The 15146-nt window shown below is 38.4% G+C and overlaps 1 protein-coding gene across 1 annotated transcript; it reads right to left on the bottom strand.

Moving 5' to 3' along the window:
- Window positions 1-621: 621 nt before the first annotated feature.
- LOC149830814 (disease resistance protein RPS2-like) lies at window positions 622-3027 on the bottom strand. The gene has a single exon (XM_090011832.1). It carries the CDS (start codon window positions 3025-3027, stop codon window positions 622-624), a length of 2406 nt encoding a protein of 801 aa, XP_089867958.1.
- Between the last annotated feature and the right edge of the window lie 12119 nt (window positions 3028-15146).

The following is a 15146-nucleotide window of genomic DNA, read 5'->3' as shown; positions in this document are numbered from 1 at the left end:
GGGTGTAGGAGCTACCAATTCTTACACACACATAACACAAGCTCATGTCAAATTGACAAACAATTGCCAATATATTGTACTGCCACTTGAGATGTAGTTTTTTAACAAAATTTACCTCAATTTTTTTTAGTAATTACCAACTTCACCACATTGCACACATGGCAAGGGTAATATTGTAAAAAGCATATCACTGATCAACCAACAACCTAAATAGGATTTTAGCGGCATTTTTGCAACATCATGTAACAAGAGACACATTCTTATTTCATTTAATCAATATAGTCAAAGTGTGGCTGAAATGAAACCTTGGTGCTTTCGTCTTCCCATTCTAACCCATCCAACCATTTCTTTTCTCCTGTAATGCTTTTTATTCTCTCAGATTTCTTGGCATCTAGAGGCAGCTTCCATAGCATAGGACATTTACTTACTCCAATGGATTCCAAGGCAGGCCAGACTAGAACACCATCATAAATAGCAGATAGCTTGGGTAAATTGTAGATATAAAGGCTTTTCATCCTTTGGTGCTCATTCTCTTCTCAAGCTTGTGCCTCAATTATTGTTCCAATATTCGGACAATCAAACACAGTAATGTATCTTAGATTATGTAAGCATTTCAGTAAGTCACATGTAAAGAGAGTATTTAGTAAAGAGAGTATTTAATCTGTCACAACTTTTGATGTCCAGTTGTTCAAGGTTTTGGAAGCTTCCATGTCCTTTTATACCCGTAAAGATACAATCCAATTTTGGAAGTTCCTCTACTTGAAGAGAACGTAAATCTGAAAATATAGTCTCTTCAAGGCCATCTTCAATTACAATTCTCTCCAAGTCTAAACAGGATTTCATGTAAAGCCCCCGCAAGCTGTTTAATTTTTTTGCCTGAGGCAGTTTTATCCCTGTTAGGCCCATGCAGTTCTCTACAGCTAATGCTTCAATGCAGTTTGCTAATGCACTTCTGAGTAGCCACTCAAGACTCTTGCCATTGTTCATGATGGTGATATCCAAGGTGTCCAAATGCACCAAGTTTTCCAACTCATGCAAGTTTGTCTCATTTTGTAATCCCTCTTCATTTTCACCTGTAGAGCCAATTCCCCAGTAAGCGTAGCTCCTATACATGCTCAAGACTTCCAAAAGGCGTAAATGAGCAAACAAATCAGGTGGAATTCTTTGGAGACAGACAGTGTGGTTTAATCTAAGCATCCTTAGGTTATGCAGCTTAGTGAATGCTTCAGGCAACTCTTTTATAGCAGTACCAGACAGATCAAGCACTTGAAGCTTTGAGAATTCTTCTATGACTTTTACATCCTCTAGCATCTTACAACCTATCAAGTAAAGGGCATGGAGATTTTGCAATGCCGATAAGGAAGGTGGCAATGAGGAAATAGAAGTGTTGCTAAGATCGAGTATTCGCAGTGAGTGCATGCGTTTGAAGAAACAACTTGGCATACTGGCTAGATGTACATTTCCTTGTAGAAACAATGTTAGTAGCTTTTGACAATCTGGCTCATCTGGAAGCTTCTGTATGTAATTGTTCATGAGGGATATCCTTTTAGCTTCTCTCCATTCTGCCGCTTTTGGTGATTGGTGCAATCCGATACCAGCCTTTATCAGATACTTGGACTCGGCATCTGATGATGTGATCTTTACAGCCATGTCACGCACTAAGTCATGCATCTTTACTTCTTGCGGATGATCACCACCTTCTAATAGGCATGCATCTTTGAGCTTGCTGATGATAGCATGTCCCTTATTTTCTACCTCTTTAAATTTGGTTACTTTGTCTATAAAGCCTTCTAAATACCAATTAACGATCAGGTCATATGTAAAAATGCTCCCATCTTCAGGAAATAAAGAACAATACAAGAAACATTTTCTGATATTGTCATCACCCAAGTGATCATAACTAAGTTTTAGACATGCAAATACATGTTTTTCCATGTCTTCAATTTCACCAGTAGAGTGTTGCAATGTCCTTAAGGCATCCAACCATGGACTCAATTGGCCCTGATTTCTCAGGGCTATCCCCACGACATTTATTGCAAGGGGCAAACCACCACATTCATTCAAGACATGCCTTGCTGTTTCTTTTATATTTTCATTTAGGACTACATCCCCGACCTTCCTGCAGAATAAATTCCATGCATCGGTTAGGGACATAACTTTAATTTGAAGCTGTGCAGTAGTCTCCATTGCATTGCATACCTTAAAAGATCTGGTTGCCACCACAAGTTTACAACCATTTTCTTTTGTTGGATGAGGAATTCCCAGTTCACATAAATCCAAACCATTCCAGACATTATCCAAGATCAATAAGTATTTTATCTTTTTCAGCCTTGCAAAAATTTGGTTTGCCCTTTCCCCTAAACTAGAGTCCTCATCAAAAGAGAAACACAAGCTTCTTGCAATAATTTTTTGGATATTCTGAACATTAGGATCTTTAGAAACTTCAATGAAAAACTTATGATCAAATCCACGAGCTTGGTTGTAGACATGCCGTATAAGAGTTGTCTTACCAACTCCTCCCATTCCATAAATGCCAATCCTTGCAATTCCTTCATCTCCTATATAAGTGAAAATGTCCTGAATGAGTTTTGGTGCCCGCTGTTGATCATCCAAGGGTATGGTAGGCATTTCATAAACAATGTGCCCTGGTGGTGCTAATGCCACAGTATCAAAATGTGCCTTATCTTTGTGGTCAAGTACATCCTTGAGTTTCTTTGCAGTTGCTTTTCCAAGTTTGTAATTGAAGCAGAGATCAGAAAAACAACCCTTAAAGCACCTCTTTTCAACCTTAAATTCATCAGATATGGTGACTACTTCATTTTGAAGCAAACAGGCCCTTTCTAACCACCACTGTACCTCCTGTGTGATAGTCTTTCCGGTCTTCTTTTCTCCCTCTACCAACAACCTAATGTCATCTTCTTTGGCCTTTAGCACTTTAGCTTCTATCAGGAGACTGCTGAAGGCATGTTGGCGATTATTGAGATAGCTGAAATGTTGTTGAAAAGGTTCAGAGAAGCACTTGAACATCTCTGTCGTCACACCGAATATTATTCTCAGTATACTGATGTCCATTATGTTTAGATTTCAGGGAATCAGGTAAATGACACCAAAAACTTGCCGAATAGAACTTTGATATACTTGGGAGGTTTTAGAGCAATAGAAACCTATCTCAAGAAACAACAATAAAATGTTTACATATGTAGACTGAGGTCAAGTTGCAATATACAGAAATTCTACAACCAATTGCAACCAAATTAAGCCAATTTCTTAATATTTGTTTAAAGCATTACAATTGACAACAATTACCTCACTCTTATCATAGTTAGAAAAATATTACTTTCCAATTACAAGCACGTAGTTAAAGAAGCTGAAGGAGGAACAACATCTTGGTAGTGCTGAGAAAATCATAAAAACATAAAGATAAGAAACTTACATCAAGCTGGAAATACTTAGATGGTGCAACTTGATGTTTGTATTTTCTCCCAAGATTATTAATGATGATAGTTCAGTGATAAATGTTAAAAAAGAAAAATCCATACCATACCCAGGGCCAGAGCAGCCCCATATTCCAGGGTGCCCTCTCCATGAGACGCATGCCTACCTAAGTGTAAAAAGTGCTATCACCAAGCACAGTGACAAAATTAAACTATTTGATCCATCCATAGTGTCAATTATGAAATCTTTTTTTATCAGAGAAAAGGCATGTAGTATTATTTAATATATTGCAATATTATTTATAGGCAAAAAATGGATCAAACCATTTTATTTTTCAAAATTGTTGTGATATATCAACCTTTTTATTTTCTTAGCAAGTGCTATCCATTCTGTAAACTAAGCTTCTCTTGCAATTTATTTTATTATTTTATTGTTTTTTTAGATTTTCTGGAGAGAAACACAAGAAAAAGTTTGAAAAATCTCATGAGAAACACCCAGCTGAATACTTTCCTTTTTTAAACCCCCTCTCTCTCTGTCTCTCCCTCACTGGATAGGCAAGCCATTCCTCTTTATCAATGAGACAGAAGGAGAAGAAGAATAGGAAGAGAGAATTTGCAAGCTTCTTATAGAAGGAATTCATGAATTTAATGGTTCTTACTATCCAAATGCCTTTCTTCTGGATTTCTGCTTTTGCTGAATCATTCTTGAGCTTGAATTATGGCTCACCATAGCAACCTGTAAGTGGATTCTTATAGTTGGCATCTGATAGTGTATTTTTCATTTCCTTGTTCATCGGTCATCTTTCCTTTGTTTTTGGTGAATGTGTAGGTTTCGCTTTTGCATCCTCTTTTTCATAGTTGTAAGCATCGTATGATATGTTGGGGTTTGAAGACTTTTTATCCTTCTCCTTAAGTTGCAATTTTCTTATTTAGTATTGATCATTCTACTGATGGTAAGGAGCTTCAGCGTATACTGGAGATACTTGGAAGCTTAATGCTGAAAGTAAATTATGCATGTTTTTTTAGTAGATTCATACTGCATTTCTGCAACAAATTCACAATATAGGAAAAAAACCATCAGAAGATATTTCATAGAAATCCATCTCAGCAATGCTGCACTATGACTTAAATGAAAGGGGGGAATGTGTGTGTGTTTTTGCGATACGTTTCACCACTCTCCTGGATCTACTGAATTCATCTCAGGAAGCGGGAACAGAGAGAAACATCATGATCACCAGCTAGCACCCACACCAATTCTTTTACATTGCGTATATGTCCACAATAGTGTTTACATGCTATTAAATCCTCTATATGCACTAATCTTACGTTACTAGACAAAATTATGAGCTAGAAAGACTAAAGGCAAGGAAGGGGAAAAGATAAAAATGACAAAAATTAATTGAAACATCTAATGAAAATGGTTCAAGGCTACCTGGTTCCTTCTTATTCTTCATCATCCTTGTCTTTCTTCCTTATCAGCTTCTTCCTCCTCCATGTTTTTCGAGAGAGAGAGAGGGTGACCACTTTGTTTTCAAAAACAACTGGGTATCAGCCAGTAGGGTCAACGTAGAGAGAGAGGGTGACCACTTTGTTTTCAAAACACCTGTCAATGATCAATCTTATAATATAAAAAGTTTCATTTAAAAATGAGAGAAATACTGTTTTTCATCCATATCCTGCTTACCACGAAGTGAATCAGTAATCATTCTTGGGTCCACGCCTAAATTGAATTTAGAACCGACATAAAAAAAAATCTGAAACACTTAGAAAAAGAAGGATTACATGTTGAGTGGTATTGTCCAACAACAACAGCCCAACAGACCGAAAAGTTTATGTTACAACCGGTAAGCTTCAAACTACTTATCAGTTCTGGTGTCCCTTATAGTACTTTTAAGAAGCAAAAACAGAGGAGCCCTCGGCTCTCTTTTTTCATTTAGCAATAAAAAGCCCCTACCTAGGGATTTTTGCCTCAACGATGCTAGGGATTTTTGCCTCAACGAACGAACGATTACAAGGCGCCCAGCAGGAGGTGACTTTCCTTTGGATCTTATCATGGAACATTTCAGTGGGAAAATGCTAAGAAAAATACGAGTGAGAAAGTATAAAATTTTCATTTTTTTAAAATTTGTTTCACATAAATTTTTTTTTTTCAAAAAAATCGAGGTCCTAAGTGTGAGAACTCTTGCAATTTGATTTTCACATCACACAAACAAAAGAAAAAAATTTACATGTAAAATTTAAAAGTTTTTCTTTTTATAAAAACTTTTACTTTCAAAAGGTGGCTTAAGAGAAATCTAAAAGGCCTTGAGAATAAATCAATGTTGTCAAAATGGGTCAGATCGGCCCCAAAACGATTCAAAAGGGGCAGATTCAAGGCCGATTCAATTAGATTTTAATATTTTTAAAATAAGTTAAAAATATTTAACAACATTGGAATAGATGATCGCACCCCAAACCCGCAAGTAACGACAGAGTGACAATTTAATAGTTATAGATGATGGTGGGCAATGTGAACAAAGTGTTGACATTAATGGCATGTGAATGATTGGAGTATCTTTTTGTTAAATTACTTTAATTGTTTGAGTCTTTTCATTAAACAGAATGGCAAACCCATAAATTTTGTAAGGAATCTGGGCATTTTGTAAAGCCAAAAGTAAAATCATCAAATCATGATACGAATCAAAATTGTGAGGACACCAAAGTGGATGCGTCCAACAGCGAAGCAGGTTATATCTCCCCCCACAACAGAGCAGTTAGCTACATCTCATGTTCGGGGTCCCAAAGAGCACCACGTATGTAAGCATGTGCATCTTGTATCCCCATGTTTGTCAGCATTAATTAGCATTGGAGTTTGATGCGATTGCAAAGACTTAAGTATCCTATTCTCCATTGGTGCAAAAAAAATGACGATTCTTGAAAATGAGTGGTTGTAAAGACTTAAGTGCCCCAAAGATGATTATTTAAGACCCAGTCTCTGCACTGCAAAATTATCTGAGAAAGAAATCTCCCCTGAAGGAGGCCATGAATATCAACCCTCTCACTCTCTCCCTTCTCTTTCTGCTTCTATGCACATCCAACAGAAGATCTTACATTACTCCATCAAGCACCGACTGACCTGCACATTGACTGTTGTGGAGCCTGATTCAGAGTTTTTACCCTTACAGGAGGAGGGTTTGGGGGCTCCTCCTAGCGTGTGTAGCATCATTCAACTTGATTCGTTGTGGAGCCTGATTCAGAGTTTTTACCCTTACAGGAGGAGGGTTTAGGGGCTCCTCCCAGCGTGGGTAGCATCATTCAACTAAATGAGTTGTAGATCCTGATTCAGAGTTTTTACCCTTACAGGATGAGGGTTTGGGGGCTCCTCCCAGCGTGGGTAGCATCATTCAAGTTGATTTGTTGTGGAGCCTGATTTAGAGTTTTTGCCCTTACAGGAGAGGGGTCTGGGGGCTCCTCCCAACGTAGGTAGCATCATTCAACTTGAAGAGTTGTGGAGTCTGATTCAGAGTTTTTACCCTTACAGAAAGTGGGGTCTGAGAGCTCCTCCCAGCGTGGGTAGCATAATTCAACTTGATGAGTTGTGGAGTCTGATTTAGAGTTTTTGCCCTTATAGGAGGAGGGTTTGGGGGCTCCTCCCAGCCTGGATAGCATCGTTCAACTTGATTCATTGTGGAGCTTGATTTAGAGTTTTTGCCTTTATAGGAGAAGGGTTTGGGGGCTCCTCCCAGCGTGGGTAGCATCGTTCAACTTGATTCGTTGTGGAGCCTGATTTAGAGTTTTTGCCCTTACAGGAGGGGGTCCGGGGGCTCCCCCCGGCACGGGTCCCGGGTGTCGTGGTCAAAAAATGCACAGGGTATCGTGGTGAGAAAGACATATTTTTGTTCCAAGCAAGGTTGGAAGAAATCAATGAAAAATCCAACAAGGAGCATGTCCGAATCAAGATGTGGATGTCAAGCGAGAATGGTGTTGTGCAACTCAAATAACACAAAATAATAAGGGTCTGGTTTTTAGTTAAAATGATGAATGAAATGACAATAGAAACCGCTGAAAATTTACAGAAATAAACTAGACTCAATAACAAAGACACCACTTTTTACGGATTTGGAATATGACCTTCGGTTAGGGAGATATGACCATAACAAGTTTGTCCTAATTCGAGTAGCGATTTACAACAATTTGCTTACTGAATAACACTACAAATCGCTATAGTGATTTGCGGAAGAATCTACAAATCGCTATAGCGATTTGCGAAAGACACTACAAATCGCTATAGGGATCCGCGCTAGGGAGAACCCCCCGAACCCCCTCCTTTAAGGGCAAAAACTCTAAATCAGACACAAAACTAGAGAGATAAGGGAGAGAGAGTGAAAGGGTTGATGTTCATGACCTTCTCCAGGGGGAACTCTTTACCTCCCTTGATTTCTTCTCTAGAGAGAGAGAGAGAGAGAGAGAGAGAGAGAGAGAGAGAGAGAGAGGGTTTTACAGTGTTTTACGGAGAAGGAAGAAGAAGAAGATGGCGATGGAGCAATGTAGGATCGTCTGTTTGATGTGCACAGAAGTAGAGATAGAAGAGAGAGAGTGAGAGGGTTGATGTTCATGGCCTTCTCTAGAGAGAACTCTTTGCCTCCCTTGATTTCTTCTCTAGAGAGAGAGAGAGGGTTTTACAGAGAAAGAAGAAGAAGACTTTGAAGAGTCAACATCATCCTCAACTTTATGGATGGAGGACATGTTTGTCCTTTTTTTGAACGGAGAAAGAAGAAGAAGACTTTGAAGAGTCAACATCATCCTCGACTTTCTGGATGGAGGACATGTTTATCCTTTTTTTGAACTGTTTGTTTTTTCTTTTTTGAATGAAGGGCATTTTTGTCATTTTCTCAAACCACTTTATGAGAAGAATAGCAAGAAAGGGTACTTAAGTCTTTGCAACAACACCAGAGTCCGATGCAAAGTTATGTCAACATACACGGGAATACGAGCCCCATGTGCTTGTATACGTGGTGCTCATTCAAAGCCCCGAACACAGACGTGGGATTCAATGAATCATCGGGGGTGAACATACACCACCCTCTCGTCCAGCAGCATTGGGAGCACACCACCTTCTCTTGTGGAACGTGACATCTCTGGCCAAAATGGTTTTAAAAAGATAATATAAGGTTTTGAAATCAGATTTGGAAAAAACGTGGGTGTTCGATATCAATGTTGATTCCCTTTTCTCTGAATCATCTCCAACAGGATCATTGCTTCTCGGATCGAATATTGATCCGTTCAGGGAATGCATACCTCTTTGAGAATTCTTGAAAATCCGAAGCTCGAGGAAAACGCAAAAAAAAAAAAATAGAAGCAGTAAGACAAACCGAACTTAAAAGTAATAAATAAAGCAAAAAAAAAAAAACAAGAGAAATAAGGTAAAAGGGACTCACCATAGATTTAGGCAGCCCTTCTTGACAGATCTGGCGAGCATGGCTGAGGCATTATGAGTTTGAGTATGACAAAGCGAACCCAATAAGCGAAGTCTATAGATCTAGAACTAGGTCAAGTGGATTAAGTGAGCTTGGGTAGAGTGTAGGCACCAAGGTTAAGGCAAAAGTTTAGTGCAACATGGTTCCTCTACTCTGGTTCTAGATACTGAAATAGAGAGAGTATATTTTTATTTATAGAGTTTAAGATGAATTTTGGATATTGAATCTTGATTCAGGATCCAAATTCGATGAGATTTTGAGCTTAAATATCTAGATTCAGCGACTGCACAATAGTTGATATATGATTGGTCATAGGTTTGAGGTATGAAGCTCTAATTGAACAAGATTTCATGGCTTATCCTAAAAGGATTTTTGAGAAATGAAAAAAAATGGGTTTAAGGCATGAGCTTGTTTTGGTTTATGGAAGGTCTAATAATGAGATTCTCTATTTCTGGAAGGTGGGATATCCTCATTTTCACATGCATCTGAAGCCAAAATGAGCAACTCATCTACTTTCATCTTTTTGGTGTAAAACCAAATTTAATCAATTTTAGAGTTAAAATCAGACTTAAAGTAGGCCTGAAAACAGGTTTTTCAATCAGAGACAAATTGACTTGTTTTGATTATAACTTTGCTGTCGATATCAAAATGACATGATTTTTGTGACATTTGAAAGCTAAGATGTTCTAGTTATTGGACATTCTTGAGTCTGTAGATTGTTGTGATTTATGTTTTCATGGGGTTGTGGTAGTAATGTCAGAGGCAGTTCTTAAAAATGAAATCGCAGGTTTGGATTACAGCTATTTTGATCTATATCTTAGCTTTGAAATTTTCAAATTTTGTGTTATTTTGATTTTTTCATAGGGCTGTGGCAATATTATTAGTTGTGGTACATGAGGTGAGTGCTTAATACTAGTGGTTGTCTTGATCAATGTCTTGACTCATGTCTTACGCTAACTTTTAAGTTTAGCCCGATTAAGCCCGGCTTGACCTGATTAAAGCCCATGGCATAACAGGCGGGCTGTGGGCTGAGGTTTTTCCAACAGGTTGGCCCGAACCAGACTGTTGGCCTAACTTATTAATTTACGGCCCGGGCTTTGATCGGTCTGGTTGGGTCAACCGCCTGGTTGGCACGGTCCATTAATGGGCTAGGTCGGCTCGTCGCCCACCTCTAGTCGTTAACCTCTTAACTGCACCATTATTGAAGTATTTGTTTTTATTTTTACTCGGAGAAATCATCCCAGGCACAAAGAACTAGCCGTGTTGGCTCAACCTGCCGTGTTTACTATCGCTGTCCTATCAACGTAAAACTCTGAGGGCATACCCTCCACCTGAGGGAGTCACCAAGTTTCAACTTACGCAGGATGGTGACGTCCATGAGATTTGAACCTAGACCATCCGTCTTAAGGTCTAGGTCCCAATAATATACCTTCAATTATACCTACATGAAATAATCTCAAGGGAGTCTCGTTGAGCAATGGATAAAGATAGGGTGATAGAAGGTAAATATAATGGTTTGCAAGGCACTGGTTGAGACACATGCCAATCCAAAAGGGCATAACTTTGTTATTTGATATTGGAATTTGATAATTTTTATGCTGTTGGAAAGCTTATTTTGAGGGCTAAGCCATTTGGGGGATCATCAGAACTTATTTAATTGGCCAAAGAGGTAAGTCATGTAAAGTCTAATCCACACTTATCTCTTTATTCAAGAAGAGGTTGAAGATGATCCAAAAAGCAAAATTGATGTAATCAATGAGCTCTACATAGATATGGATTCATGTAATTTGAATATTAACGTAATTTGAGCAAGTATGTTTTCTTGTAATTAGTAGTATAATCTAACCTAATTAGAGAGCGCAACATCCACCAGTGCAATTTCAAGTCCAATGTATCAAAATAAACGTAGAGGGAGTTTTGGAAGTTAATGAAAGTAAAGAAGGCATAGGGTCCTACTTACACTTTTTTTCCCAAAATTTTTGCTTGATTTTTTTTTTCTTTCTCAAGTTCTGATTCAAGAGGCCTGGAGGAAGATCTTCTCTCTTAATTTCAGATCACACAGTGAATGGAAGGGAATCACATCTCCAACAAAATTGGGTGGGATGGGTAGTAGGTATTTGATCTCAATACAACATAACACATATCAAGAAGTTCTTCAAGCTCATTTTTTGAGATAAAGATGATGGGTATAGACAGTCAGAGCAAAATATGGAATGAAAGGATAGCCAGGGGGATGGGCTTATAAACATAGCTGGGAATCAAGAATCAAGATTGAGCTTGTGGAATGGTTGGACCAAAATTCTAGATGATTTTGCTAAAATGGTAATTGGACTAGATTTTTGGAAGGATTCTTGTATTTGAAATTTTGGGTCGAAAAGAACATGCAATTATTTAACACAAAACAAGGAAATGAGTAAGACGCAGATCTATGATGTCCAGCAAAATATCAGGTTTAGTGCAGAGTTAAAATAGATCAATTGGAATTATCCCGGATCAGGATACATAAGAATGAATCTCAATGATCAGGATGAGGTTGGGACCTTTCCAGTGAATTGATCCAGTCCGTCAGCTACCCATAACTCTAATTGTTATTCATTCTTTTCAGGTTAGTGCAAATTTTTATTTTTTCTGTTTTTGCTGTTGTGTGGCTAGCTGTTCTTAACTTGTAATAATTTATTTTATCTTAAGAATTCACTTCTGAATTTCTTCATATTGGATTTTTTTTGTTGGGGGATCATTGGGCAGGTTAAGCGGCCAGCCGGACAGGGTATAGCAGTGAAGAGCAGGGGTGCCAACGGTTCAAACCTGGTTCGGACCCAAGTGAGTCCAAACCCCTAACTGTTTTTGAGGTTTTGGTACCAGATCCAGACCTGAGTCCTATCGAGTCTGCTATAAGAAAGACCATACCCGGGTCCCATAAGGATTACATGAACCAGACCTGTCCATACCTGAAAAAATAATATTTTTAATCCTTTTTACTTAAAAAATCAGTAGTCTTAATCAGGTCGGATGGGTCTGGTATGAAGTTTCACAAACCATACCCGGATCCATATACTAATTAGAACCTTGGGGTCCCACCTATGATTTCTAATTGGACCTCCTTTTTATCACCAAACCCTGACCCTACAGGGTTTGGTACGGGTCGGGTGTGAGTTAAACCCGACGCATTGGCACCCCTAGTGAAGAGGTATTCAGAGAGCCTAGGGCAAGGATTCCAAGAGTTCTTGAATGAGATCATCAGGCATATTTCAACAAAGGAATCTGGTTGAGCTTGTTGACCGCTGCATTCAGGGGGAGAAGTGAAGACCCTGACCTACTACAATCACTCGTAAAACAGACGGCTGGATGCTTTATTCTTTGGTTGGCAATGTACTTCCACATCATGATTCTATTAGGTCCTGTTTGAAAGTTGGAAACCAAAGGAAAAATTATGAATGAAATGAGAAAAAAATACAGTATTACTATGCAAAATTTTCCACGTGCAAATTTTTTATAGTTTTGTGTGAATTCACCATCCCTACGTATCAAAGACTTCATCATATCCCATTCCTAATTGTATCTAAACATCATCATACACTATAGAACTCGGTGTAATTCATTCCAAAAGCAAAGGAACCAGTGCCGCTGATGACACATGACAAATAGGAGAATAATTATTTAAAAAAAACACCTGCGTACACTTTCCTTCAAGAAAAAGTGTAATCAGACCAAGTGAAGGTACTCCGTCCATGGTTGATCAAATTCAAGAAACCCACAAAGACACCATAAAGCTTTATTCTATTGGAACCAGGGTTACCAGAAGCGCCATAGTGCATGGGAAAGTGCATTTTCCCCAAGAGCATTTCAGAAGTGCGAAGACTTCCCCCTCGCTTCCTTTCTTTTTTTCATTTTTTTTGTTGTCATCTTTATTTTTCTCTTTTTTTGCTTTTTCCTTCGCTTCCTAGGTTGCATTCGGTTTGTGCTTTTAAGTCGTTCCGCTCTTCTCTCGCTTCCTAAAATTTTAGAATAACCTCGCTTTCCACTTTCGTTTTCCGCTCTCCCGCTTCTCGGACTAGCAACTCTGATTAGAACCAACCATGCATGACATGGCCTAGTAAATGGTTTTGGTTCCAAGAACATTTTTGACTGGTTATTCTGAAAGATTAATTAGCAGTTTACACCAAATCAACTCTCTCTCTCTCTCTTCCCCCGCACACACAACTCTCCTCACACGCAAAATAGTGTGCTCTCTTCGTAACTATCAAGAAACTTGTGGCTTTTCCACTTGCAGACATAAGCCACAAGGATTTGGCAGTGCCAGGGTGAGTTTTCTAATGGGACAAGGAAAAACTGCAATATGACTCCTTTAGCCAAACAAAATCCACAATCAGTTCCTAACTTCCTCACAGTAAACCTTTCAACTGTGCTCCTTTTAACATATCCTACCGTCAGAAACATTCTTCAAGCTCTGAACGATTGCTTACTCTATCATGAATTAACAAATACAGCAATTAAGAACAAAACGACATCCAATGTAAGTAGAGCAGGAACAAGCTCACAGATTTTCTTTTCCATAAACATATTACGGGGATTTTACCAGTAAATGGACAAAATGATTCAAAATCCATATACAAAGATAAGGAATTGCCTAAAGCAAGCTAAACATCCTGTATGGCATTTAAGAGATAGAAGGAAAAGTAGATAACGAGGAGAGCAACAGAATAGTGTGCGACTCCTGAGGATGAGTAGATTGGGGAGAAGGAATTCATCGTGTCATAGGAACTATTCACGGCTATACAACTAAAGCTAAACTTAAAATTTAAAAAGAACATTATAGGTGGGTTCAAACACTAGACTTACATAGAGGTGTGACAAACTGAATGATTGTACTAACAGAATCATCAGCAAGGAGTAAGTATTTATAATTATCTGCACTTAAACATGCTTGGACATGTTAACACATTAGAAAGTTACAATCTCCTAGTGAAGGTAAAGAGGTGCAGGTGATCGAGGAAAAACTAAACTGTAAATCATAAAAAGGGGAAAGTGAGATAAAAGAAAACCACTATTTGTACAAGAAAACAAAATTCAGATGCTGCTGCTACCAACTGTAATGGCTATTCAAATCCAGTTTATCATAATTTTTATCTCATCAATTTCTCACTCATTTGACATAACTTTCTACGTCTTAATCATTCCCCACAATTTGGAAAATGATTTATTGTTATACTTTACTCTATATTTTTATAATGTTTTGTTAGCCGCTTGATTGTTTTCTCCACGAGTAATATGAACTCAAAGAACAATGCTTCTTGGAGAATCGCATTCAAGCAAAAGTGCACCACAAACAAAGGTAGGACCTCTAGTTCCTACAGTGATAACATCCCACCCAGTTATCAATTATCCAAAACACCATAATCATCAAATGAGCAGAATAGAGTAATCTAGCACCCATCACCAAACAAAACATAAATGGCGGTTCAAATTAATCAATTATACAATGGGCTATGAAACACTAAAACCATGTATGAACAATGAAGACATTCATCATAACACATGCCCATGACCAAAAACTTGTATGCAGATAGAAGGGTTATTAGTAAAGAAACAACAGAAAAAGAGCAACCACGGAAAGTGACAAACTGACAACCTTGTGCACTTAAGCACAACAAACCAATAAATCCATTTTTCGCACTCAAAATACCACTTGCAAGTGAGTATTAAGCAGGCAGTCATTAAGGCTCTGTTTTGGGAGTATTGAATCGGAGATGTGTGTGTAGTGGTGGTCTTCCCCAGTGTTCTCATGTTCTCTGCTGTTTGGGAGCGGCGGTGTTGCCAAAACACTGCATTCTGAATGAAGTTGGCAGCCCCAACACCACATTTCAACACCATCCAAAAGAGGTATGTTTTTGGCAACTCCATCCTCCATGCCACATTTTGGCAACACATGGAAATGGTGTTTCCATCACAATGCAAGGATCCCAAACAGAGCCTAAATTGAACACCCAAAATATCTATCCCTTATTGTTAACCCACAACAGCCCACTTCAGATGTTCTATAAAGAAGAAGGCAAGAGTTCCAATTCATAAGTGCAGACCACCATTGTATGGTCTCTAATCCATAGATGCATACCGCCATTCGTCGATCGTATCGCAAGATCCATCTTTTATCATCAAAATCTCAGTTTCCCCTTTCATAAAAGATTCGGGCAATGCTTTTCGGGAATTCAATCCAATATATCGCATTCAAGAAACAAAAGAAAGAAACCAACGGAAA

The sequence above is a fragment of the Nuphar pumila genome, chromosome 7 (assembly GCF_984573655.1).
Source record: "Nuphar pumila chromosome 7, dmNupPumi1.hap1.1, whole genome shotgun sequence".
NCBI lineage: Eukaryota > Viridiplantae > Streptophyta > Magnoliopsida > Nymphaeales > Nymphaeaceae > Nuphar > Nuphar pumila.
This window is presented reverse-complemented; position numbering and strand designations above follow the sequence as displayed.

Bases quoted from the DNA above. Each gene is read 5' to 3' on its own strand.
- LOC149830814 (XM_090011832.1), bottom strand. From the start codon at position 3,027: ATGTTCAAGTGCTTCTCTGAACCTTTTCAACAACATTTCAGCTATCTC.